Source organism: Aythya marila (genome assembly GCF_965140915.1).
Source record: "Aythya marila genome assembly, chromosome: 2".
NCBI lineage: Eukaryota > Metazoa > Chordata > Aves > Anseriformes > Anatidae > Aythya > Aythya marila.
In genome coordinates, this window is record NC_139043.1 from 26660644 (window position 1) to 26685294 (window position 24651).

General features: G+C 42.8%; 1 protein-coding gene across 1 annotated transcript; it reads right to left on the minus strand.

The window, feature by feature from the left end:
• Window positions 1-9466: 9466 nt before the first annotated feature.
• SEM1 (SEM1 26S proteasome subunit) lies at window positions 9467-15266 on the minus strand. The gene is made up of 3 exons (XM_082753215.1): window positions 15086-15266; window positions 11421-11514; window positions 9467-9640 (listed from the first exon to the last, which is right to left on the minus strand). The coding sequence occupies exons 1-3, from the start codon at window positions 15159-15161 to the stop codon at window positions 9598-9600; spliced, it is 213 nt and encodes a 70-aa protein (XP_082609341.1). The 5' UTR covers window positions 15162-15266; the 3' UTR covers window positions 9467-9597.
• Window positions 15267-24651: the final 9385 nt, after the last annotated feature.

A 24651-nucleotide genomic window follows, 5' to 3' on the forward strand; every position in this document is an offset into this window, starting at 1 on the left:
GGGGCTGATGGAGACCGAAAGGATGAAAGGATTTTTTTAGATGTGAAAAGACGGATCAAGAGTTTTACTAAATCCTGGGTCGAAGGGAAGGCTGAAAATTGCCTTTGCTCTGAATCTGGGACATTTCAGCCTGAAGCAGGTGTGCCTCACATCTCGAACATGTCATGTGTTTCCATTTCATTTCCTCTGTTTTCAATTCCCATTCCTTTAGATTTTATTTACTTGTTTCTTCCAACAATATGATAGCAAAAAACAGCCAAGCTGCAAAGCTTGTCTCTAAATGCCTGATTTAAATAATGCATCCATTAATTTTTGCACCAATAGTGGTACAACATAAAATAGTACATTACTTTTCAGAATCTGATTCTGCAAACATTAGGCCATTTGACTAAAATATTCCTAATGTATAAATAAAGTTACTCTTGTGCATTAGTGTTTTCAGGCTCAAAGCTTTAATGTGTTATTTTAAAATACAAATATTTTCCAAGGTGCAAAATATAAATGCAACCATATTTAAGTCTTCACCAAAGCGAAGCATAAAAAATAATCATGATGAAGCCATTTCTTCCTGCTGCTGGAAGATGACTTTTACCAATACTAAGAGATCATCCTTAATATATACATTGAATGTCATGTGTATAGCAGGTTGTTATTCTGTAATTGGGTTGGCTGATTACAATAATTATACTAGGTTGGCACAATAGTCTAACTACCTCATGAAAGTACTTTTGTGGGACCAGCAAAAATTTGCTCACTGGAGCCTATGCTGTGTGTTTCGAGGTCAGAAACTCTGATTTCCAAGGATGGAAGCTTTTTAATATTGGTTACATTTCATTTAAAAATAAAGCTATTTTCCAAGTGGTGCTTAAAATAGAATTTTAAATCATTTCCTGAGGACTGAAATTTTTAATTTGTCAGATTCTAAGAGATTATGTTATCTCTTGTATGGGCTAACTCCAAGAAGTGTTATTTCAAAGCATGTCAAAGAAGCAATGCTTTGTTCTCTACACATCAAACAGGACGCTTTTGACACCACCGAAGTTTTTTGTGACTTGGACTGGGCATTGCAGTAGTTAACCCCTTCACCAGGGAGAGGTTTCATCACCTGGCTTTAAGTCCAGGTGCAAGGCAGGGGCAAGAGGCAAACTCATGGGGAAGGTGCTTCACACCCTTGCAAGGAGTCACCACAGGCACTGCTGCCTTCACAAATCTCTTTTGCACACATGCATTTGTCTGCAAAGGCAAGATGAACAAGAGTCAATAGTGTGCCCTGGCAGCCAAAAGGGCCAACTGTACCCTGGGGTGCATCGGGCATGGCACAGCCAGCTGGTTGAGGGAAGGGGTTGTCCTGCTCTGCTCTGTGCTGCTGCGGCCTCACCTTCAGTGCTATGTGCAGTTCTGGACACCACAGTATTAGAAGGACATAAAACTATTATAGAGTGTCCAAAGGAGGGCTATGAAGATGCTGAAGGGTCTGGAGGGGAAGATATAAGAAGAACAGCTGAGGTCCCTGGGTTTGTTCAGCCCACACAGAGCAGGCTGAGGAGAGGCCTCATGGCGGCCTGCAGCTCCCTCACGAGGGGAGCGGAGGGGCAGGCGCTGAGCTCTGCTCTCTGGGGACAGCGACAGGACCCGAGGGAACAGCATGGAGCTGGGACAGGGGAGGGTCAGGCTGGGGGTTAGGGAGAGGTTCTGCACCCAGAGGGTGCTCGGGCACTGGGACAGGCTCCCCAGGGCAGTGGTCACGGCACCCAGCCTGACGGAGTTCAAGAAGCATTTGGACACCGCTCTCAGACACATGGTTTGGTTTTTGTGTGGTCCGGTGTGGAGCCAGAAGTTGAATTCAATGATCCTTGTGGGTCCCTTCTGACTCGGGATATTCTCTGATTCTCTGAAAGCTGCACAAAGCCCCTTCCCACAGCACGTTCCTCCCCGGCATCAAGCACAGCTCATCAACCGCTGGCGAGGCTGCTGTGAAAGACCTGCTGTCCTCCCAGCGGGACTCCATCCTCGCCTGGGGACAAGGCACCCCTCCGCTGGGCTGAACCGTGCTACCCTGCCACATGCTGGCCATAGCTCTCTGTAGGCGAGGGGGAAGAACACTGTTGCTCCATTGTGGGGCGCATCGAATGCTTTTAGCGAGCAATGACCACCCTTAATGATTTCCAAGAGAGGAAATGAACCTCCAATCAATTATGACACTTGATTAGGTTACTTAAATTGCTGAATCTCCAGCAAAATCAGCAGTACCAACTCCCTGACACCGTGTGTGTGATTCGATGGCCCTTATAGTAATGCAGCTCTGCACACCTCCTGTTTTATGTACATTCCCTTTGCTGTTACTGAACTTCCATCTCATTACCGGGAGCGCAGGTTTCCACCTCGTCACTTCACAGCCTTGTTTGAGCAGTGCTCTGGTGATCACCCGGTGTTTTTTAGGCAGGTTTTTTTTTTTTTTTTTCCTTGAAATGCTAATGCAGCCCCTATGAAAACAAACACATGCCTGTGATTGTAATATTGCTTTTTCTCATTTTTGTTTCAAATGAAACAGAAAAGCAGCTTCAAAGCCCTCAAAGCAATGGGTGACTGTCAAAGAAAACGCTGGCCTCTGATAACATGAAAGGCCACTTTAATAGCAAAGCCTGATAGGAATTTCTAGTGATCATTAATAACATGTAAATCACTTATTTTTTAATTATAAGAGTGCCAGTAGTAGTAGCTAAGTGGAATATTGAAAATGGCATGCTATCCTATCACAGCTCCAACCCTGCCAAGAAAGCAGCATCCTCTCTTCATCCCAGTGCCTACCTTTGCCCCCTCTGAAGAAGCAATGAGAGAGGAGCCTGAGGTTGCTCTCTGCTGTTTTAGGAGCTTTTAACCCCACACGCTAGAAGTGAAAATCTGTGGACAACTGTATCTACTGAATCCCCTGACAGAGGTGTGCAGACAGATGGCAGACTGGAGAACGCGGGGTGCAAGGGAGGTGTAACCAAATACAGCTCCATCTGGGTCAAGTCCCAGCACAGGTAGGGGCTGTACTGAGGCTGAAGGTCTCCTACAGTCTGTACACCTGTCAAAGGATGGCTTTGGCAACCTGAGCAGGACTGTTTTGGCAGGACAAAGCAAAAAAATGAGGTGTAAAAAATGGGAAAATACAAATTTCAGACATATGTGATGAGTGATTGAAAATAGCGAAAACTACACTGCCAGAAATTCAGCAAACTTTGAGGGTCTCCCACTGGTGGGTGGCAGGTGGGGACACAGATGGGGACCTCCACCCTCCCAGCTGCTGCCAGCCCCTGGGTGAGGAGCCAGCCAGGAACCCTTACATAGCCTCCCCCTCTCTCCCATGCTTGTCTTGATCGCAGATCTGAAGCATTTTGCTCTGCAGTGCTCTACCACTGGAGCTGCTCTGCATGCGGGACAGTGGTAACACACCTACAGCACCCAGGTGTGGTGAGACAGGGCAAGCCTTCGTCCTGATGCAACGCCTTCCTCACTGAGGATCAGTGGGTCCCTTGCCTCTGAGGTAGTCCGGTTCTGCATTCATCACCTCTTACCCTCTACAGCTCAGGGGCTGTTGTGGCACATATCTCTTTTGTATTTCTGCATCTCTCTTTTTTTTTTTTTTTTTTATGTCTGTCTCTACAATTACATTTTTCTTTCCTCCTATGTTTTTCTAAACACGCTGGTGCAATATTTGACTTAGCCCGTCCCCTCCCTCACTAACCATATATTTGTTTTCAAGATTTTTCAGAAGAAGGCTGAAGAGGCTCCACTCTCCCTTCATGAATGTCGGGCAGTTTCTCCAATCACTTGAAGTCTCAGTAAGAGCAATCAGTGATGAGGATTAACAGCGCTCACTACAGAGCTGATGCTGAAGTGCCGCAGACGATCAGAGCTTGTCGCTCATCGTAGCTAGAAAAGTCACTGGCCTGCACCGTGGAGGCATTCTCCTGTGAAGACAAAAATGGTCCTTCATGAGTATTTCCCCACCCAAAACGGGACACCTGTGTCTGTGTTGGCACCAGTGGTCCTCTCAGGTGGGAAGCTTTGGCTGCTGGGATGCTCCTCCCAGAGGGGCTCTCCCAGCAGCTGCCCCTTCTCCATCTCCTGCTGCACCTCTCCCCTCCCGTGCAGGCCCTGGCACACTCGTGGGGCACACAGCCACACGAGTGAACAGCCTTCACTGTGTCCTTCCTTCCTTCTTGCTGTTTCCTGTAGCTTCGTGCTCTGAAGTAGTCCTGAATTTGTCTAACTTCGACTTCCATTCTCCCAGTCTCGCTGTCTTTATTGTGTGGTTAAAAAAGCATCTTCTTGTGGGACAATTTTCTTCTCTGCACAGGAACTTGAGAGCTAGGATCAGACCACCACTCAGCTGTCTCCTAGAGAACCAAATGCACCAAGTTCCCTCTGCCTTTCAGATGTGCTCTTCATCAGGCTAGGAGAACTCACTTCGCATCAGACTTTTCAATCCAGAGGCAAATGGGATCCCGTACATTTTGTTCCCTGAAGGTGAACCAGATCATCCCTTGCTCCTTCCCAACCTCTTCACTCGGGAGCCTCGTCTTTCCTTTCTCCTGACTCCCCGGCTGAGGCAGCTTTACCAACGACCATCACAAACCCTTCCATCCCCTCCTGCAGTGCATCATTTCTGGCTCGCTCAGAGTCTCTGGGCAGGGGAACCGTGTCCAACGCTGTGTCTGTAAAACTACCCTGCATACCTGGTGTGACAGAAAGTTACCACTGAAACGTGGATTTTCTCCATAAACAATGCAGCCTGCAAGCCCCAAATATCTGTATAACATCGAAGTTATTTTTAAAAAGAACAGCAATTTCTAAATATGTCATTGCAACCACAAAAAGGAGCCTATTTATAACTGCAATATATATATTCTATTTAAGATGAGTCACACACTTTCTGCAGCTCCACCGAGTTGCAATCAAGTCTCTACCAACTGGTTTATTATTACTCTTTTAACTGTTGTGATACCTCCAGGCTTGAGCCAAGGCCAGGGGACACAGTTTTAGAGCTTGCCCACCCCTCTGTGGGCATCTCGGACCTGCAGCAGCTCGCTCTGCTGCAAGACAGCGGTGCTGAGCTGAGCACCAGCGGAGCTGTTACACCTTTGCCACCGAAGTATGGTGGGTGACCGAAGTGTGGGGTGCTGGCAGGGCTGTGCTGCACCCCGGACAACCCATGGGGCGGCCGTGCCTCCATCAGGTGCCACGCCAACCCAGAGCAGTGCCTGCTCCTTTTCATCCAGGGCCTTGAGATCGCGGCAGGACAGATGAAAAGGGCTGGTCATTATCCATTCCATGTGACCCATTTGCTTGCTGATGTGCTGGTTTTCATCTCCCTGCCCTGCCCAGAGGCAAGCAGCCCCCAATACCCAATGTGCTTTTTTTTTTTTCTTTTCTTTTTTTTTTTTTCTTTTTTCTTTCTTTCTTTTTTTTTTTTTATTCTCCACCATTTATTTTCCTGGGGGCCTTGTCAGTTGTGGCTCCACCGCTTCCCCGTGCCTCGCAGCGCTGCAGGTTCAGAAGCACTAAAAGGTTCCAGCTCACGCTAACAAATCCCAGAAAGCCCGGCCGTTTATTAGGGAGCCCGTGTAGGGAGGGTTTGAGAAAAGACCGAGGTAATGAGGGAGCTGGGGAGACAAGGAGCGTGGCCACATCCTGGAAACGTGCAAAGGTGAACGGGAAGCGGAGGCAGGGAGCATCTGGGAGCCCATTAAATGAGGGCTTATCATCAGATTTATGTAAATCACTTCAAATGCCTTCATTTATTAAAAGTATTAAGCCGCATTACTGTTTGCCTTTGGTCTCCTTAATTTGGTTGCTAATGTCTGAGACAACTGTTGAAATTAATTTGAAATTAATGTTCCTATCTAATTACTTAATGAATCTCACATTCACTGCCCTCAGCTCTCGCTTGACAAAGGATCTCACCCACCGCACGGAAGAGGTTGGAATGCTGACTGCGATTTTACAGCGGTTGCTAAATTATAGTTTGCAAATATTTTACATTTATATCACACACTTCATCTTGAAGGATCGCAGCGCGTTTGAAATGTTACGTAACATTCACTCTTCAGTAAAATTCCATCACAAAAACTTTCTGGGCATCAATCTTCTTACTTCCCCACATGCCTTGGAATTAAACCAAATTTAGCTGCATTATTATGCAAACACAAAATCATACCTGCATTAAAAGATTATTATTAGGGCTGCAAAGTCAGATACTTAGAAGATAGGAAAGGCTGGAACCGTAACTCTGTGCAGTATAAATTCCTTTTTCCGTGCGTATGTATTCTCATAGTCTTTAATTTTATGATCCTGTATTTTCCTACGCTCACCCCCCTCCCCCGGGGGACTTATTAGTCCTCGGTGGTGTTCTAGAAAAAACAGGGTAAGAAAAAACAAAAAATCGAGGAAAAACTAGCAGAGGAAGCCAGCGACTCGCAGAGCCCTTGCCGCCTTCGTTAAAAAAGCTGCAGAGGTTGTAATGCGTGTTCCTCCTTTTCTGGGTGGCTGACTTGATACCCCATAAATCCCCATCGGCAGAAATGCTGAATGTGCACGGCAGTAACCGAAGCTGAAGGAATCCTGGAGCACACCGGGCATTTTACCCACCACCGAACGCTGTGAAACGGGAGGTCCTGGGGTCTCACGCTGAGCGTAAGCGTCAAAGAGGGGAAAATACTTCTCCATCTCCCAAGAACGGTGGAAAATGTCCTACAACGTGGATAAAACACACGGACTGCTGTGACACACGGCGACCCAGCGCTGCTCGGGCCGAGCAGCACGCAGAGGGGCTGCGCTCGTGCTGCTCTGCGCGCTAGCAGAGGGAGGCAGGGACCGGTGAGAAAAGAGCAAGAGCTTTTCGGAGGTAACAAAAGAGCTGCTTTAAGGCTTTAAGGATAACCTGCATTCTGCCCGCTCACCGTTTGGTGTGCTTCTCTGTGACTCTGCATTTCTTCTCAAGCGTGCAGAGTTTGTGAAGGATCGAGGTGAAGTCAGAGAGTCAAACTCATCAGCGACCAGGGACCTCTTGTAAAGCTGTACCCCGAGTTTGGTGAAGGGTGCTTTGCCCTGGGACATCCTCAGCATCCAGGCCAGAGCAAGGCAACCTTCCCCTCGCTGTCATTGCCTCCTAAAACCTCATGCAGCAGGGAGCTGGGGATGTCCCTGGTGTGGTTCAAACTCTGGTGAGGACACCACGTCCAACAGTCTGACAGATCAGCTAGGAGACAGGGTGGCGTGGTGGTTAGCTCCCCAAAGAAACCTCTGAAGAAAACATCCCCCAACATGGACAATCTAAACACTTCAAGCCTCCAAGCACATTGTGAGATTTTTTTATTTTTTTTTAAGTTGTGTAACAGGTAAACTAAGGTGAATCTCTGCAGTGACATCCTTGACAACCACCTCAGCTTCCCTCTAGAACAGCAAAGCTTTCAAAGGCAAAAAAAAAAAAAAAAAAAAAAATTAGCTTCAGTCTCAAAAACAGCTGGGTTTGCATATTTTTAGAAAGAAAAAAAAAAAAAGAAGGCCAATCTAAAGCAGAAATGTTCGTCTTTTTTACACTAGCAAGCTTAAAGAACCTGTATGACCATGCAAAAAACGTGAGGGGTGCTTGATTTTGTGATTTTGCAGTAAGCTATTCCCATACCATTTTGTGCGTGTAACTTGTTTACCTCTGTAACATTCTCTTATGCAGACTGCGTTACGCAACTGTCATCAAACCAACCTTCGAAAGACTAAAAAAAGGCAATGAGGTTCTATCAGCTGAATGTTGGCATTGAGATAAGACTTCATTCTACTTCTGCTTTTGTGAAGAAAGCAGAAAAAGATAGTAACAGGAGGCAACTGTGGCTCAGCAAAAAGTAAGCAAGATTTCTTGAGGCAAAGATGCTTTTCTGCCTCAACGGCTTCCCCCTGCTGCTAGCAGTTGATGGGATAGGGCTGCCTTAGCCAGGTTTCCCGACTCCCGTAATGGAAAGCAGCTGCCCCTATCCAAAGATTGCTCTGCACATTTCCATAATTCATCTGTCATCTCTTCTCGGTCAGCCTCATTACTCAGCCTCCCAATATTAACACATCAGTAGCACCGACAGTCCCAGAATTGTTCTCAACATACTTTTCAATGTCCCAACCCTCACGTAAGGATGTTTGAATTGCTGTTTGCCGCTCAGTATGCAGACTTTTAATTTGTTACTTGTCAAAATATGAACTTGGTGTTTTGCATTCTGAAAGGAGCTGTACTGGCTGTGCATTTCCGTAACAACCAGCCACTTACTCAAGCCAAGGACAGTCTACCTGAAGATGCCTCCCTTTCTTTTCCCAGTAAGAAACCCAACAAATCTTTCCTCCATCACAAATACAGTATCACCTAACTGGGGGGAGGAGATATTTGCTTTTGTCATCTTCCTAGCATTTTGCATTAATACATGCAGTTAAAACACTGTTAATTAGTGAACGGGGTTAAAGAAAGCATTTAATACCATTAGAGCATATCCATCACCTAATACCTTTATTCTGAAAACTCGCTTAAAAAAAAATCCTGTTCCTCTGAAAAAGCAAGCAAATTTGAGTTCCGTAAGTACACAGCCATATTTGTCCCTTTATTATAAAAAAGACTTTATTTGCAATCATGGCCTACATTTCCAGAATTACCATATCTCCCTGTCTTTGTGTACACCAGCTTTAACAGCTCCTTTGGGGAGGATTCATGGAATTGGTAATAGGTTTTGTAATTTCCACCTTCTGTTTTCTAGTTCAGAGAGTAATCGAATCCAGCCACTACCATTGTATCTATCTGGCAACTATTTGTTGGCCTCCATGAAATGAGTTGGAAGTTTGATTTCCGTTCTCAGCAGGCATTTGTGTGATACAGATGAACTGCTGTAACTGGCAAATTGGAGGCAATTTCAGCAGAGATTCCTAGGATTAAATAAGCATGAGAACAGAACTTTTCTCGCCTCCACAGAGGTCTCTTCTTTACCAGAGTTGAGAAATGACAGGACAAAATTGTAGAATGTGGATTTCTGCTGTTGTAAGACACACTTTAAAAGTGGGTTTTATCTCCAAGGCGATCAAACTGGTACTCACATTAAATTCCTAACAAAAACCCCAAACCATTATGAAATAAAACCTTAAGGCAAAATGAGCTTTATTACTTTACTCCCTAAAAATCCTTTCTATCTCTGCTGCATTTTGACTGGAATACAGAAGTATTTTATTTCTTTCATGAGTATTTTTTTTAAACACTCCACATCACTTATGACAGAGATGTTCAGTAGTTTGCATTGTGGTCATGCTTATTTGACTCCCCATCACTGGAGCTGGTGCAATAACGTCAGCCACTGAGATCTCCAGTAGCATTCTCTGTGAGCTGTCACACAAAGCATTTAAGAACCGAAATACAGGTTACCAGTTTAGCAGAGGCTGAACATATGACTTCGGCTAAGATTAAAAACTTTATTTTTCATACAAAACAATAAGTAATCCAAGCAGATAATGTACTGTCTTCTCACTTTCCATGTTTTCTCAATATAGTCTATCCACAGTTCAATGTTTGTTCCATATCAGCAAAAACTATGAAGTTTCCATCTTGTATCCATGTTTTTCTAATTCAGCTCTGTAGAGAAAAAAGATGGGTATATTAAAATATACAAATAGAATAGCCAGACATCTGCATTTTTTCAAAATGAAGTACCCTGCACAATATATTACCATTTTAGAAATATCATGAACATGTAACAGTGCTTCCTGATTCACATTAATAACCTTAACCTCACTTGTTTTACAGTTCAACTTCATCTTAATGTCTTTGGATCACTAGAAGTAAATCCCGTATGAAAAATTCCAACACTTGTTTTAATCACGTTTACTTATCCTCTGCCCCACTCTGGCTGAAGGACAACTTTATGTTGCAAAGCAGCACCTCTAAGACAGTAACAACACATTAGGAAAAAAATTGCATTGTCTTATACTGGCTATCCCCAAAATTTCCTTAAACTCAATGAACTCACTAATCTAAGCAATTTAAATGCATGTACTTCCAAAGTTTGCCTTACATACTTTTGTATCAGCACTATTTTAATATCTTGGTGCAATGAATTCTGAGAAGAAAGGATTGTTTTGTTCACCTTGGCTGTGGCAGCAGGTCAGCAACAGCAAAGGTTATTTCCCATAACCTGTCCCCACTTCGCCTCCTACCTGCCTCCGGCACACCAACCAGAGCTACACCATTTTATATCCCAGTGTTAGCACATGTGTACCTAGACACTGTGGGTCTACGTCTCAGGTTAGTTTACATACGTGCCATTTTAACTTTAGAAGTGAAGGACTGCTGCATTTTCTTTCTGAAGATGAAATAAAAATATTCTGCACCAAGGCAACACTGCCAACTATCATTTTAAGACAAGTATCTGGTCACCAACACTACAGGCTATGAGATGTAGATTGAAGACTTATCGTGTTAACTATGCGGTAATCAAGAATTATGCCACACCTTTAAAGTCTGTGTTTCACTACATATCAACATTTTTTCCAGTATTACAATTTCACTACCTTTCAGCCTTATAAGCACGGACCATACCAACAGGCTTCATCTTGTGCCTGTTACACAAAGGGCCACTTTTTCCCTTTACAAGAGATCATCCCAGGAAGCATTTAATCAGGCTGTATTACAGAAGGCTGCGCTGCATGCAACATACTGAAGGACTAATTTTAAAGTGTGAATTTGTATTGACTCTTGAAACAACTTAAGTTATAATTACACATCACTAAAAGGATTAACTGAAGCTACAAGTGACCAAGAAGACTAAACAACAGGATTAGAGGTACCTGAATTGCTATCACTTTTTTAGAGGATGTTATAAACACTGCTTTGCTATCACTGCTCACAAACAGCATGCTCTTTAACACATGAGAGGGGAGCTTCTAGGCAAAAATTTCCAGTTGTCTATTTGGTCACAGAACAGCAATACTATTTGAAGGTATAGAAAAAAATATACTACTACACTTTGCATACCATACAGCACAGAAGAAAGAATCCTGGCTCCCTTGCCATTAATCTTTGCAGCACAATTCAGATTTTCCACATCTTTGTGCTGTCTTAAGCTGTGTAACACCACAAAAGCCTGAGCATATTGATGATATGAGGCATATCTCAGGATGCACAGTTCAATTTTTAAGAGATTAAATGCTCATCAGTACTCTCAATTGTTCTGTAATCCCTTAAGTCTGGTTCAGAAAGGCTTTTAGGTAGATAAACACAAAGCAGAGCCTTCATTTATTCCTGTTTTCAGACCTCTTTTTAAAAGTAAGCAGAACTTACAGATATTAACAACTAAACAGTGCAGTTTAAAACATTTTATCCAGCTTCTAGAACAGTAAGTTAAAAATCAAATTACCTTAACTGATTGGAGAAATCATCTTCTACATTGTCATCATCCCAGTTGTCTTCCCAGACATGAGCATCTTCATCTTCATCTAAACCAGTCCAATCTAAAGGCAGGAAAAAAAGGTAAATATTTTATGTTGCATTGCTTCAGTACCGCATCTTATTGACTGATTAGCTCAGCTTCTGGGTAAGGCGGGCTTCAAATGGTAACAAATTTCCCTCTATAAACAGAGATGTTCAGATCATACTTAAGTATTTGAGACTAAACAGTATAGTGAGATTTTTTTTTTTAAATCCTGAATTATGACAAAAATATAACTTGGTAGGAAAATAATTATACACTACACATCATGGCTTGCAGGATTACACACTCTGAAGGGACATTTTGCATACATAGAGATAAATTGTAGCACCATAGTAAGAGAAGAGAAACACTGAGTATTTGACTCCTAAAATTACAACAAGAGGTGTGCAGTTCTGGGTTTGTATTTCCTCTTTCTTCCCTCACAATTAAAAGCAATGTACGTCAAACACTTGTGCCAAAACACACACACACTCAGATCCTCCATTCACTCACATCAGACGTTGACAGGCTATGGATAAATGCCAAAAACATATCCGTGATGCAGAAGCAAAGGCAAATTGAAAGATGCACCTGCCAACGGCAGTTGCTACCAGTAACCAGCTACTTCTGGGTTCCAAAAATAGTAGAAGCCATTTCTTTGCAGCGGCAAGATGCTGGAAGTCCATTTGCTAACCTAATTTCTATTTTTCCTATAATAAAATAACCTGGCACACCACTCTTGACAAATTACTGATCACCCACTTAATAGTCCATTATAAAAAAAAATCTAACTTGGTAGTGTAGAAAAATAAGAAAAATGAGAAATCAGAAAGGTTCAGAATGTTTTTGTAAACACAAGTCAGTTTACTTCATTTGGGAACTATCCCATCACAGTTTTTCAGCTATCTTTTGCTGACAGACAGTAACTTTTTCTAACGTTACCAAAATAAAAAGAATCCCAACCTCATATTTCTCAAAGCCTCCTGGTATATTTAAAGATGTAACACTATTCTTCCCCTCTTCCCCAAAGCCTTTATGATTCAGTAAGCCATCTGCTGCCCACTCAGAGAAAGCTTTGAGGTCTAAGGGCCAAAGTAACATTAAAACATGGACAGACAGATGGAAAAAAAAGAGCTATTAGGGTAAAAGATTAAGAGCTAATTCACAGTGAACAACTTTATTCATAAGAATGAAGGTTGGTCTGTGTGTTCTTCCTTGCATTTTTAATGCAGACAGGCAAAAAAAAAATCATGCTTGAGATTCACCAGAACAGGAAAAAAACATTTGTAACTGATTAAAGACACAGATGTAGAAGACATTACAATTAAACTCCCCTTCTCAAATAAATTATATAAAGGGAAAGGACAAAGGAACATAGAAATCCTACTGGTCTTAGAGAGAGCACAGGAAGCAACTGGGAAGAAAGGGTGAAGGAAAACTGCAGCATAAGAGAATGCAGTATTTGAGGCTAGCATACTGCTCACTACTCAAAGGGAAGGGTTTCATTTTAATACTACTTACAAGAAGCTCTTCCAATTTATATGTAATGAGCTTTTTTTTTTTTTTTTTGGTCAAAAGAAAGACTTTACTGGTCATAACACTAGCTGGACTTTAAAAATACAAAAAACACAGCTCAAACCAGCTTTAAATGAACACCAAAGTCAAGCTTTTCTATGTACTAGTGTAAGTAGCTCAGGTTTTAAAGTTAAAAAAAAATGTGTATTTCATAGTAACTAGTATCCAGCACAAGAAATTCAGCTTCAACCATAAAGGAGCTGGGGAGACTGGGGAAGCATGTTCCAAATCGCAGTGAGCAAAGAGGAGTCAAAAAGGCTATGTCTTTTTCCACAACAGAAGCTGGGAGAGAAAAAAAAAAAAAAAAAAAGAGTGAAAGTAAAGCCTAAATTATATCTTTCTTGGTGTAGCCATGACATTCTGCAGTGTGTATGCTGACACTATACCCCTGAAATCCACACTAACATTGTTCCAGCAATTCACACGCCTGTGTATGAATAACAGTAAGGAGTGCTGTAGCATTATCTGTGCTTTGAAGCATGGAGAATGTTGGACTTGGGTATTTTGGTGTACAGTGACAACAGCAGCAGCATGTTGATTCTGATCAACTTGTCACGGCTGGACCCCTTAAAAATTATTTTTATATAATGATAACTTCTTGCCATATTTTGTACTTGGGAGAGGGAAGCAAAGTGGTTTTCAGAGTAGAAGATAACCCAAAATCCTAGCAATTTTAAATTATGTTTTACATTCTGAGAAGCACTGTACATAAGTTTGTAAGTAATGAGTTCACACATACTTGAACTCGTCAGGAAATATCTCAAATAAAAAAGGACACATCTGTTTGGGATTTTATAATTTCAAACTTGAATTGATAAAACTGTTTCAAGAAAAAAAAAATCCAAGTAGATGTTCCCCAAATGCCAGTGTTTTTGTCTGTGATGTAAGTCTGCATTACCTAATTTCCTTCAGAATAAAACATGTCAACGGAACTTGAAGATTTTTTGCTGTATACGAAGTGGTGCTTTAATGTGAAAGAACAACAATCTGACAGGGGGTTCATCAGAGATTTATCATGACTCTTTCCTAAGCAACTGATGATAACTTTCAATGTGGTCTGAAAATTATTGTGAAAAAAAAAATTACTGAATGAGAAGATAAAATCATGAAAAAGTTTCTGCTGTTGACAATAAGGGAAACCTAAAAGCACAGCATTTTAAGATGAGTTGAGATCAATACAAAGACTCAAATCAGCAGCAAACACCGAATGGAGACTCTTACCACTGCAAGGCTTAGGAGCAAGTGCTGTGACAGCCACTGAGCGCAGTGGCCAATCTAAGGTTCAGAAGTATGCTTCAAGGCTTCCTTCACGCTCACAGCTAATACTCAATTTACAATAAATAAACCTTTTTTGCACCTTTAGGGAGCATATAAAGAAAAAAGGGCTGGTCTTCTCAGTTTAACTACCATCTCAGCTACATCACTAACTTTTTTCACCATAAGCGCAAACAGTATTTTCAGAATACGTAAGGGCTGCATGGCCACAGAGATGTCACCTATAAGGATGACGGTATAGCCCGATAACCATTTCACCCATGCCGTACACATTTATCACCGCCCACAGCTGGAGACTCTGGCAGAATTCAGCACACAGCAAAGAACCGTGCCCTAATATGGGGCTTTCCAAGGCTACTGCTATAAAAGCCCACCGAGGAGTTCTATTATTGAGGCCCAGATTCTCCTAACTCCCTCGCTCGATACATTTCGTACCTACAGAAGCAGCTGCGCTGGGCAAGCCGCGATACAAGGCGGTCACAGAGCGCAGCTGCCCCCCCCTCGCCTCATTTCCACCTCAGGGCTCCCACCGCTGCCCGCGGGCCATGACCCAGCACTTCTCGCTGCCGCAGCCACTCGCGGGGCAGGCCCCGGGGTGCTCCCCATGCCTGGCCCCGACCCCCCCCCCCATCCCCGCGGGGGTCCCGGAGCCGCCTTGGCAGCGCCCTGCACCCCCCACCCCACCCCCAGCCAGGCCTCAGGCCCGGCGGCCTGCAGGCCGCGCCCCCCCCGCCGCCCCTCTCCCCACCCCCGCCGGGCACCTTCCGCCGGGAACTCCTCGAACTCGTCGTCCTCCTCCAGGAGCCCCAGGTCCACCGGCTGCTTCTTCTCCGCCATGCCCGGCGCGGCCCCGCACAGCCCGGCCCGTCCCGGCCCTGCCCTCACCGCGCCGCGCCGACACTGACGGGATGGCGCCGGGGCACGGCCCGCACTGCGCCTGCGCGGCGGCGGCCGGCTGCAAGCCACGCCCCCTCCCCGCCAGCCCCGCCCCGCCCTCCGCGAGCCGTGGCCCCGCCCCCCCGCACCTGCGGGCTCCCGCCCAGGGGTCCCCTCATGGCCCCGTCGTGTGGGGCACCCCCACACCAAGCACAGACATGATTGTTACATTCCTTCGCTGTTGATTCGTATTTATAAACCCTGTATCTATAAACCCTACGTTTATAAACTCCGAGTATCAGCCTTCTGCCCTTCTGAGCTGTAACCCGGCTCTCTGTTTCGAACCCAGCGCCATTACGGTTGGAAACCTTAATTGGAAACCCTGAGAACCAAAAGGGTTGGAAAAGCCCTCCAGCATCATCCGGTCCAACACCCCTACCACCAGTGTCACCCACTAAACCCTGTCCCTAAGCAGCACGTCCAACCTTTCCTTGAACACCCCCAGAGATGGTGATGCCACCACCTCCCTGGGCAACCCGTTCACCTCCAAGAATCAAGGCTGAAGACCATCACCAAGCCACTCAGGAAAACCCAGAATGTCACACAAGAACCAGAGCTTTGGAATACCCCATTGGGCTGGTTGCTGAACCCCATCAGTGGCTTAAGCAAAGGCAAAATTCAGCACTCAGCACCCTGAGCACATGCACACGTGGTGCCCTGATGGCTCCTCTTGAGTCGCCTGCCTCACAGCAGAGCTGCTGCCTTGCCGGAGCTGCCTTTTTTCTTGGTCTGCAAGGGGCTGGTTCATGAGACAATGGCTTGCACAGCTGGGTTAGACCATGTCCTGGATTTAATATCGGGCAAACAATGAACAGAAAGTTCAAATGACAGATATCCTGCTCTCAGCAGAGAGCACAGATAAAGTCATAAAGTGGATAGAGGTCTGCCACATCAAAAATGGGCACAGATCCGTGATGACACATCACTAAGGCCCTTATTCAAGCCCTCAATTTTTTCCCATACCAAGAACTAAACTATGAACTTTGCAGCATGTTCGGGAATATAAAGATGCTCAACTGCACCCAAATTTTCTAAGGAAAAACATAACTTGGAAACTGCTATTGACAAACAGCTTCAAGCAGCCCTGGAGCAGGAAACAGCTTGAATTTGTTTTGGCAACTTTACCTACATATCTGCTGTGGAAAAAAAAAAAAAAAAAAAAAAAGATCCCACAGTCCTTTCCAACCCCTTTTCTCCTCTTTCTCTACCCAGATGCTGCTTAGGGGGTGCCAGCAGAGAGAAGAATCTGTGTTTCCCTAGGGGATAGGGCTGGCACAGGGGAACAAGGAAAATGAAGACTCCTGATTCAGACTCCTGAAGCAGTGTCTTATTTGTATAGGGACTGACCACAGTCTGTCTCAGGTCAAGTTGTAGGTCCTCCATTGCATTTTGCATCTCCGGAGCTGAGTGTTTCCAAATCACCAGTAGGCGAAATTTAATCTTATGTTGTCACAAAAACCTGTAGTGCCAAATTCTCCTCCGTTTATTATGAATGTCAAGGTTTTTGAAGATTCTTTTAAATGTCTGTTTTTCGGAGTGTTGTGAGTAAATAAGGAGCTTAGCTCTCATTTAAACAAAGAAAAGTTAATGTATATCCCAAACAATTGGAAAAAGGAACTTGAAAATATAAACACAAATTTCATATTTATTTTACCAGTAAGATCACTTTAAAATAATGGATTTTAAAACAGGAACATTAAATCTATTGTTTTAAATCTAATACCACAAGTTTTGCAAGCCTGAAATATATATCAGATTATCTAGCCTTTCTACCAGATGACCATATGGATGTAAACCTCACTGTAATTCGGGAAAATCTTTAACTCCTTTTTAGTAATGTTCCCAAGGACACGGGTATCTGCCATGCCATGTTTGTCTAGTGGATGTATGCCCATCCTACACCTCCTGAAGGAGCTGGTCTGCAAGACAGTCTCCAAACCAGACCTTGCAATAAAAGGTCCTAGGAGTTGGTTGAGGTGGGTGACATCCCACATGCCAGATAAAGAACTTCCACATGCTTCTCCACTGAGAAGAGCAATTTCCGAATTCCACAAAGCATTACAGCATCTAAAATTTAGGTGATGAAATTTGTAATCCTTGAGCCTTTTGGTGAACCTAGCCCCATTGATGTCTCTTAATTCTTTAGAGAAAAAAGCATAATGACTCAGCTCTCCAGAATAATTTTTCCAGTGTGAAAAGATATTTAAAAGGTTAGAGGAGAACATCCAACCCTCAAATATGATTGGTGTTTGATTGATTCTAGATGGACCATCAAGAGTAAGAGCTGCCTTTCAGCATCTACCTTATGCAGTTAGAGTGGGAAAAGGGCCCTGATACCTACTCAATCAGAACATGCTGCCACTGGGTTTTGTTTTATCCTTCCCTTGTTGCAGTCCCAAGCCCACTGGCAATCCTTACTGCCACCAGGACACATATGGGCACACATACCAGGGAAAAGTTTTGATCAAATTGGAGAAGGCAATTCCTACATTCCCAAAACAGAATGAGAGATCTGCTTTCTTGGATCTGTAGCCCCTGCACAGTAACTCAGGTGTATGCTGAATAGATTGATTGTCCAGGACCAACAGCCTGACATTCCCACGTGCTTCATCAGAGAGATCTACACTCCTGTTCCATGGAAATTAAAGAAAAAATCCTATAGCTTTCAGTGGTTCAGGATATGACCATCTCAATTAAAATTTTATCTTAAATATACCCTTAACTGGTAACACGGAAATAATTGAAGAAGACAATCCTGAGTAACTCATCAATCCCTGTATTATTCTTTCCAGAGCTGCACAGCAGCTATTTACTCAATATGATTTGTTTTATTTTTTTATTTATTTTTTTTATTCAGCATGTTTTATGCATTAGTATTAGAAAAGCCTGTCTTTCTCTTGGCAAATGTTACTGCAAGTTGTCTAGCAGGGAGGTAAGATTATGTAGATTTATTTATTCAGAGTGTAATTTGCATACATGAAAAATGGAAATAGAGATATTTTTTTTCTGAATTAGAGCCTTTTTCTTTTTTTTTTTCTTTTTTTTTTTTTTTTTTTTTTTTTGGATTCAAGGTGAAACAAAAGTGTGTGCAGTGTACCAGTTCAGATTTCCACATTTTTTTTCAGGTGAACTAGTAGTCATTTCAATGCCTGGGCCCATTTTTTTGAATTGGGCACTCTAATGAGTACTTTCTGAGGAAAAGATTAAAATGAGGAAATAGATCAGATTGGTAACAAATTTCCTTATAAGCAGCCTTAGTTAAAGGTGCTCTGTTAAAAAGAAATTTCAGATGCATATTAAGGATTTGGGATACCCTGAGTAACCTGTTGGTTTGGAGATCTGCATGATCCCAGGCCATCAGACAGTGCCTGCTGAGAGAAACCTCAGACTGCAAAGAAAATGGGCATGGATCAATGTATCTGATCCAGCGGGTCTCATCAACGTAATGTGACATCCATCCACGTGATATCCACGGGCACTACGTCCAGCAGACCAGCAGCTCTGACCTCTGGCTCAGTCCAGCTGTGCCCACAGAGTGTGTGTGGATGTTAGAGGCAGGCACCTGTCTGGACCTAACAGTGCGGGCTGTTAGATGTCCAGGAAAGCATCCAAGTCCTGAAAAAAAATATACAGGAAATTTTGCTACCACGTGCTTTTAATTCAGAATGCAAGAATTAGCCATGCAATGCAGAACATCTACTCTACATTATGCAGCATGTCTGGTAATCTGAGCACTGGCTCATGCATCCTGGGAGTCCCTTCAGAGTTAATACTTTGCCTCGCAAGTAACACTACATTTCATGCTACAGCTTTTGGGATTAAATTGGAGGAAAAAAAAATAGCATATCCTACACTTGGTGCATGTGGACATCAGGGAAGGACTGTCCCACTTTTTTCAGTCTAGCTCTGTGAAGCTCTGGACCCATGGCATTATTCCTGAGGTCAGTGCCTTTGGTTTGCCACTATTTATTCAGGTCTGCAATGGTTCTCCTTTTCTCTCTATCGTTCACCAGCACCTCCTGGTAGTCCACCCTGCTCCCACAGCCCATCCCTTCCCACAGCTGACCCTCACTGAGGTCAGTATGCGATTAGGTGGCTGGAGATCATAAGGAATATTAATCACAAGGAACACTTAGATGTTGCTTTACAGACTTCCTTATGTGAAATACACTGAGGCAAGCTATCAGGTTACCAGTGGCTGAAAAAGAAACAGTTCTCTCTTTACCCTTGACAGTCAAAAGAAAGTTTGATTTATTTTCTCATTTTCAGTTAGTCTAAAGGCAGCTGGACAGCATTGCTACAAAGCTCTAGCTGTGTGTCATAATAGGGGCAATATGTTTGTTCACTTCTGCTCTCTTCCTCTGTCTAATTGTTCTATTGTCTTTCTGTTTTCTCTCCACATTTGGGCTGACAAAATGTCTCCTTGGGTTTAGCCCTCTAGCCAAAGCTTAACGGGCTCCTAATCAAGAACTAACACCACCAGCAGGCTATTTCCTGTCTTTGTTTACCATCCCTGGTATCATCTTTCTTCTTCTCTCAGTCCATCATTGCAAATTTTCACCACTATTTTCCTTTGAATCTTCCTCCATGCAGAGAGCAGGAAGTTTCCTGAATATTGCTCCCCTTTCATTTTCTGCCCACTTGATCTCTGGCCTCCCACTGTACAATCCTGGAAGAGAACCAAGAAGCATCCAAAACCAGATTTCAAAAAGCTCTGTAATCCTGAAATACCTGTGTATTCACTGCAGCTATATCAGCAGGATATTTATTGCTGACCCTCAATGCAAATTGTGTCGATGCTTTGAACATATAGGAGGTATTCACAACGTGATTAGTTACTGTTCATCATGACTTGCCTTTCCCTGCAAATATCAAGACCTCCAGGGTACAATTCAGTTGCTTAAACAAAGGCTTATAATGTCATATGAGATGCACTAAAACACAGGGCTGCATGAGGTGTAATCTGGGAGACCTGGGTAGGTTAGTATGAATCATTAGGAACTGGATGAACAGGGGAGGCCTTTTTCTCCATGTAAAACATCCTTCTACCTTCACATATCTAGGTAGTGGCTAAGGCATGGCCAGAACCTGTCCAGATGAAGCTCAACCTGAATAAAATCAAGTGTTGCAGCCTGGGGCGAATTACCAATCATTGTTTCTGATGTTTTGATAGGTAAGCAAGGCTACTGCTCATTAGCTGTATTGGCAAGTGGAGGGACTTGTTGATACCCAGATTATCTCAAGGGAAAGGATCGGCCCACTGAACTTCAGACCACCCTCACCTTAGGCAGTTTACTCTGCCTGACAGTCCCTCTGGACTATCGGTTCAGAAAAGAGAGAGAAATGGTCTCTTCCAGGTGGAAATTCAAAGCACCTAGCTTAAGTATCAGCCCTAAAATATATTTTGAAAGGACCTGTCTCATTTCTGAACTATATTAGGAGCCAAGGAAGACTTTCCCCATAATTACGTGCTGAAAGTTAGGGCGTGTAAATAATCTACAAGCTCAGGTAACAACAATCACCCTTGTTAGCCACATTTTTTTCCTCTGGCAATGTTCCTACAGCGTATTTTTAGCCAAAGTTTATCTACTTAGCTTGCTTATCAGCTCAGTTCCACACCAGGAGCTTCACCAGCATGTCTGGTAGGAGATGCATCGGCTGTTAGGCATCACTCAGAACTTGCTTCTGAGTATTGGCTTCTCTGCCTTGATGCTCAGGGTTTGCTTGCTGCTCTTCCCCCCCCTTGGGGTCTGCTTTTTGCCAAACCTGGCTGGCCGTGTCAGCTGCACGGGTATGTCACAAGCAGCACAGTCTCAGCTCAGGGAATGGCCTGCCCCGAGCAGCACCACTGTGCTGACCACCACCAGTGCAGGAGCTGGTGCCACCACACAGGCAGAGAGTCTGAGAGACAGAGGCCACCCGGGATGGAAAAGCAGGCTGTGACATGACCCAACACATTAGTTTTCCAATGCAGAAACCCACAGAGCCACAAAGCCCTTCCTCATCCATTCTGCAAAGCTGAGGATACCTTCTTATTCAGAGATCCTGTTAATTGTCATAGAGGTTTTCATGACCATCTAGTTGTTCTCCACAGAAATGAATAAAGAAATACCATGCAGAGGTATCAATTAATTTATTTTTTAAATGCAAACACTCCTGAAAACTTAATCAAAGCCTGATTTAAATTTAGGTTACCAAGTGAAGTTGATGCAGCGTGTCAAAACCGAGCCACAAGGAGCGATTGGGTCAAGTCCTGTTCCTGACTGGGCTCACCTAGCCCTACCACGAGGGCAGCCCATGGCAGATCCTGGGCCACTGCCCATGTATCGGGGCAAAACTGATAGTTGTTTTTTTTTTTTGTCTCTGTTGGATAGGAGTTTGCTCGGAATGGTATTTGAAAGAAAACCCTTAAAACAGACTCTCTCTGTTCCTGACTGGTTTTCCAAAGCACATAAATCTTTTGTAACTTTAATTCTTAGCCCCACAGTAAATACGATAGTGACAGTGACAGCTGGAATGCTTATAAAAACAGCATCAGAGTAAATGGCGAACATAAGTCAAACTGATCTACAAAACTGATGGTTTTCCAGGAATATATGTAAAATCCTTTTGTCTACGTGGTATATATATGCATATTCATATATTTATGTATACACTACTTGTTAAAATACAGCAGGTGAACTATACAATTAAGCAGGCTTGCGTGATAGTACTGTGGTGCTAATTATTATTCTAACGTATCAGGTAAATTAAAAGTAGGTAGGTACACTCACAGCAGTATGTTACAGAAAAAAAAAAAAAAAAAAAAGAAAAAAAAAAAAGATTTGAGTGTATTATTACTGAGGTTGGCTGAGAAAGAAAGTAAAAGATCTAACCTGATTGTCATCTGAACGAGTGCATTAGGAAACAGCTCTCTCAGTTTTACTGTTTCTAGCTGTATCTTTTGTAATACACAATAGGGGAGTCTTTTCTCTGATTTGCTTTTAAGGCTTTAGCACAATCAAAAGCTGGAGGTATTGTAAAGAAAATCTGCAAATAGCATAAAAATGTCTTGTGGTGACATTCCTATTCAGGCTCTGGGCCTGATTTTGAAAGATCCTGAACACCCAGAGATGGCAATGTTAAGCACTTCTGCAGATCAGATCTTTGAGGTCTGAAAGATTGTTTTATAATCTTGTTTTCATGCTCTTGCAAACCTACAAAGTCTTCTCCCCCCCCCCAAGTAATAGCACAGACTTTATTAAAACCATTCAGAACAGATCTCTGTGTTTTAAGGCCACAGTTTTGTGCTGACTGGTGAGATACTTAACTTCAGTCAGCAGAACAATTTCCATCCTTTCAGGAAACTAATGATATACTTAAGAGTATACTTGAGTGTATTAAAGTTAAGACAACATTAATTATTTAAAAACAAAGTCTTTGCAATACTGTGACTTTTAGATCCTCTCAGTTACATTATTCTGCTTGGCTATGGGACCATCTTCACAAAAGTTCTTGCATAGAATAATAAAGTTTGGAAAAGCCCTCCAACATCATCTGGTACCCCAGATGCCCCTACCACCAATGTCACCCACTAAATCACATCCCTAAGCACCATGTCCAACCTTTCCTTGAACACCCTCAGAGATGGTGATGCCACCATGTCCCTGGGCAGATGGAAAACAATTTATAGGGCATATAAAAGGTCAGTTCCTCAAAAAAAAAAAAGATTTCTATTCTTTGTCTTTCACTGTCTGGTCATCTGTAGGGAAAAGTCCACATTTGCCATTGTGTCTTCCCTCAGAAGTGGTTTGAGGTGGCAGCAGTCTGAAGTATAACTATAACAAAACAGTAAAGTCTGAAATCGTATGTTCGGTGTTTATGCAGGCTGTATGTAAGCCACAAGGAAAAATAAATTTAAACAATTGTATGCAGATCTGAGGGATGCAACTGAAGCAATGGCTCCTCAATTCCCATAAATATGACTAAATTTAGAATTTGATTTCCCAACCAGTTATCACACCATGGTTTGTTGGCACAGTGTAAGTGAATACATCCAAATGCGTAGTTTCTGATTTGTATGAGGTTAAACCTGAAGCTAAGAGAGCTGCAAAAATGGCAGTCCCACCTTTTCTCCTTTTTCGATTGCTTTCAGAAATGCCCTTACAACATAGTCATTTTTCTTCAACATATAAAATGCTGATTTGATTGACGGTCATATAACCACTTTATTTATTTTAAACAGAAGGAAAATCCAAGCTATTTGAGGCATACATAAGAAGAAACAGAAACTATAAATGCAAATTTGCTAAAGCAATGTGTTTGGTAATCATCAAAATAAGACTTAATCTCTTTTTTTTTTTTAATATTCACACAGGTAGTTGTGTAAGTTATGTACACATATGTTGTGTTATATGCATACTGCTGATGACCCTTTGTAGATTTGTGTAAACTCATTTAACAAGCACATTTGAAACACTTATTAGATAAAATTCTTGAGCTGTACATTATAAATAATGATTTTCAAATGATAAATTGTAATTTTCTTTTATGGCTGTTACAAATTTGTATTAAAGCTTCGCTGAATTGGACGATTTTTCAGGGGAGTTTACTTAATGTTAATCTATTCATTTGGGGGTAAATGAAGAGTTTAATGGTGAAGTGATGTAACTAGAATATAGTCTCAAGTGGTGTGTTAGGTTTATCAATCAGTGAAAATTGTGCACTTGAGTGTTAGAGCACATGTCTATCCATATGCTTCTTGCTACCTCAGTTAATTGAAACCCTTCTTCCATCCTATTATCAATACTTGAAAAATAGCTCCAACCACATCTATTAACCAGTGTCTCAATAGGTGCTGTATCAGCTCCATGCAAATTGCATGTATTTTGCTAGAAAGCAATTTCACTAATGTAAGGGTCAGTTCTGTGGTTCACTGGAGATGTTCAGTCAGGGGATGCCGGGGCATGTCCAGCTGGATGGATAGAGATGGATGGAGCTGTGCGCCTGGTCTTCAGTCCACTGAAGCACAGTACAAGGTTGGAGGTCCAGTCTGATTGACACCCTCAGTCCTCAGTGATTTTGACAAAAGCAAAGTGTGCTCATGAGGAAAACTAGCTAGACATTGCCATTTGTACTGGGAAATCTGAACTGAAGAGAAATATATGTATTTTTAATTTCCCATAAAACAGAATGTAAAAAAAAAAAAATCAAGTTTAGATTCAGGACAGCAGAATTATGCACCGAGACGTCCTAAACAGCTCTGAAATTACAAGTTCTTCCTTCCAAAGCAACTTCTCCAAGGCTTTCATTGATATTGACACATTTCCTCTCTCCCCTAAATACATGACTTGAATGCAAAAAAACAGATTTTCTGAGCAGCTCAGCTCAGGACAATTTGGTTGTGCTTTAC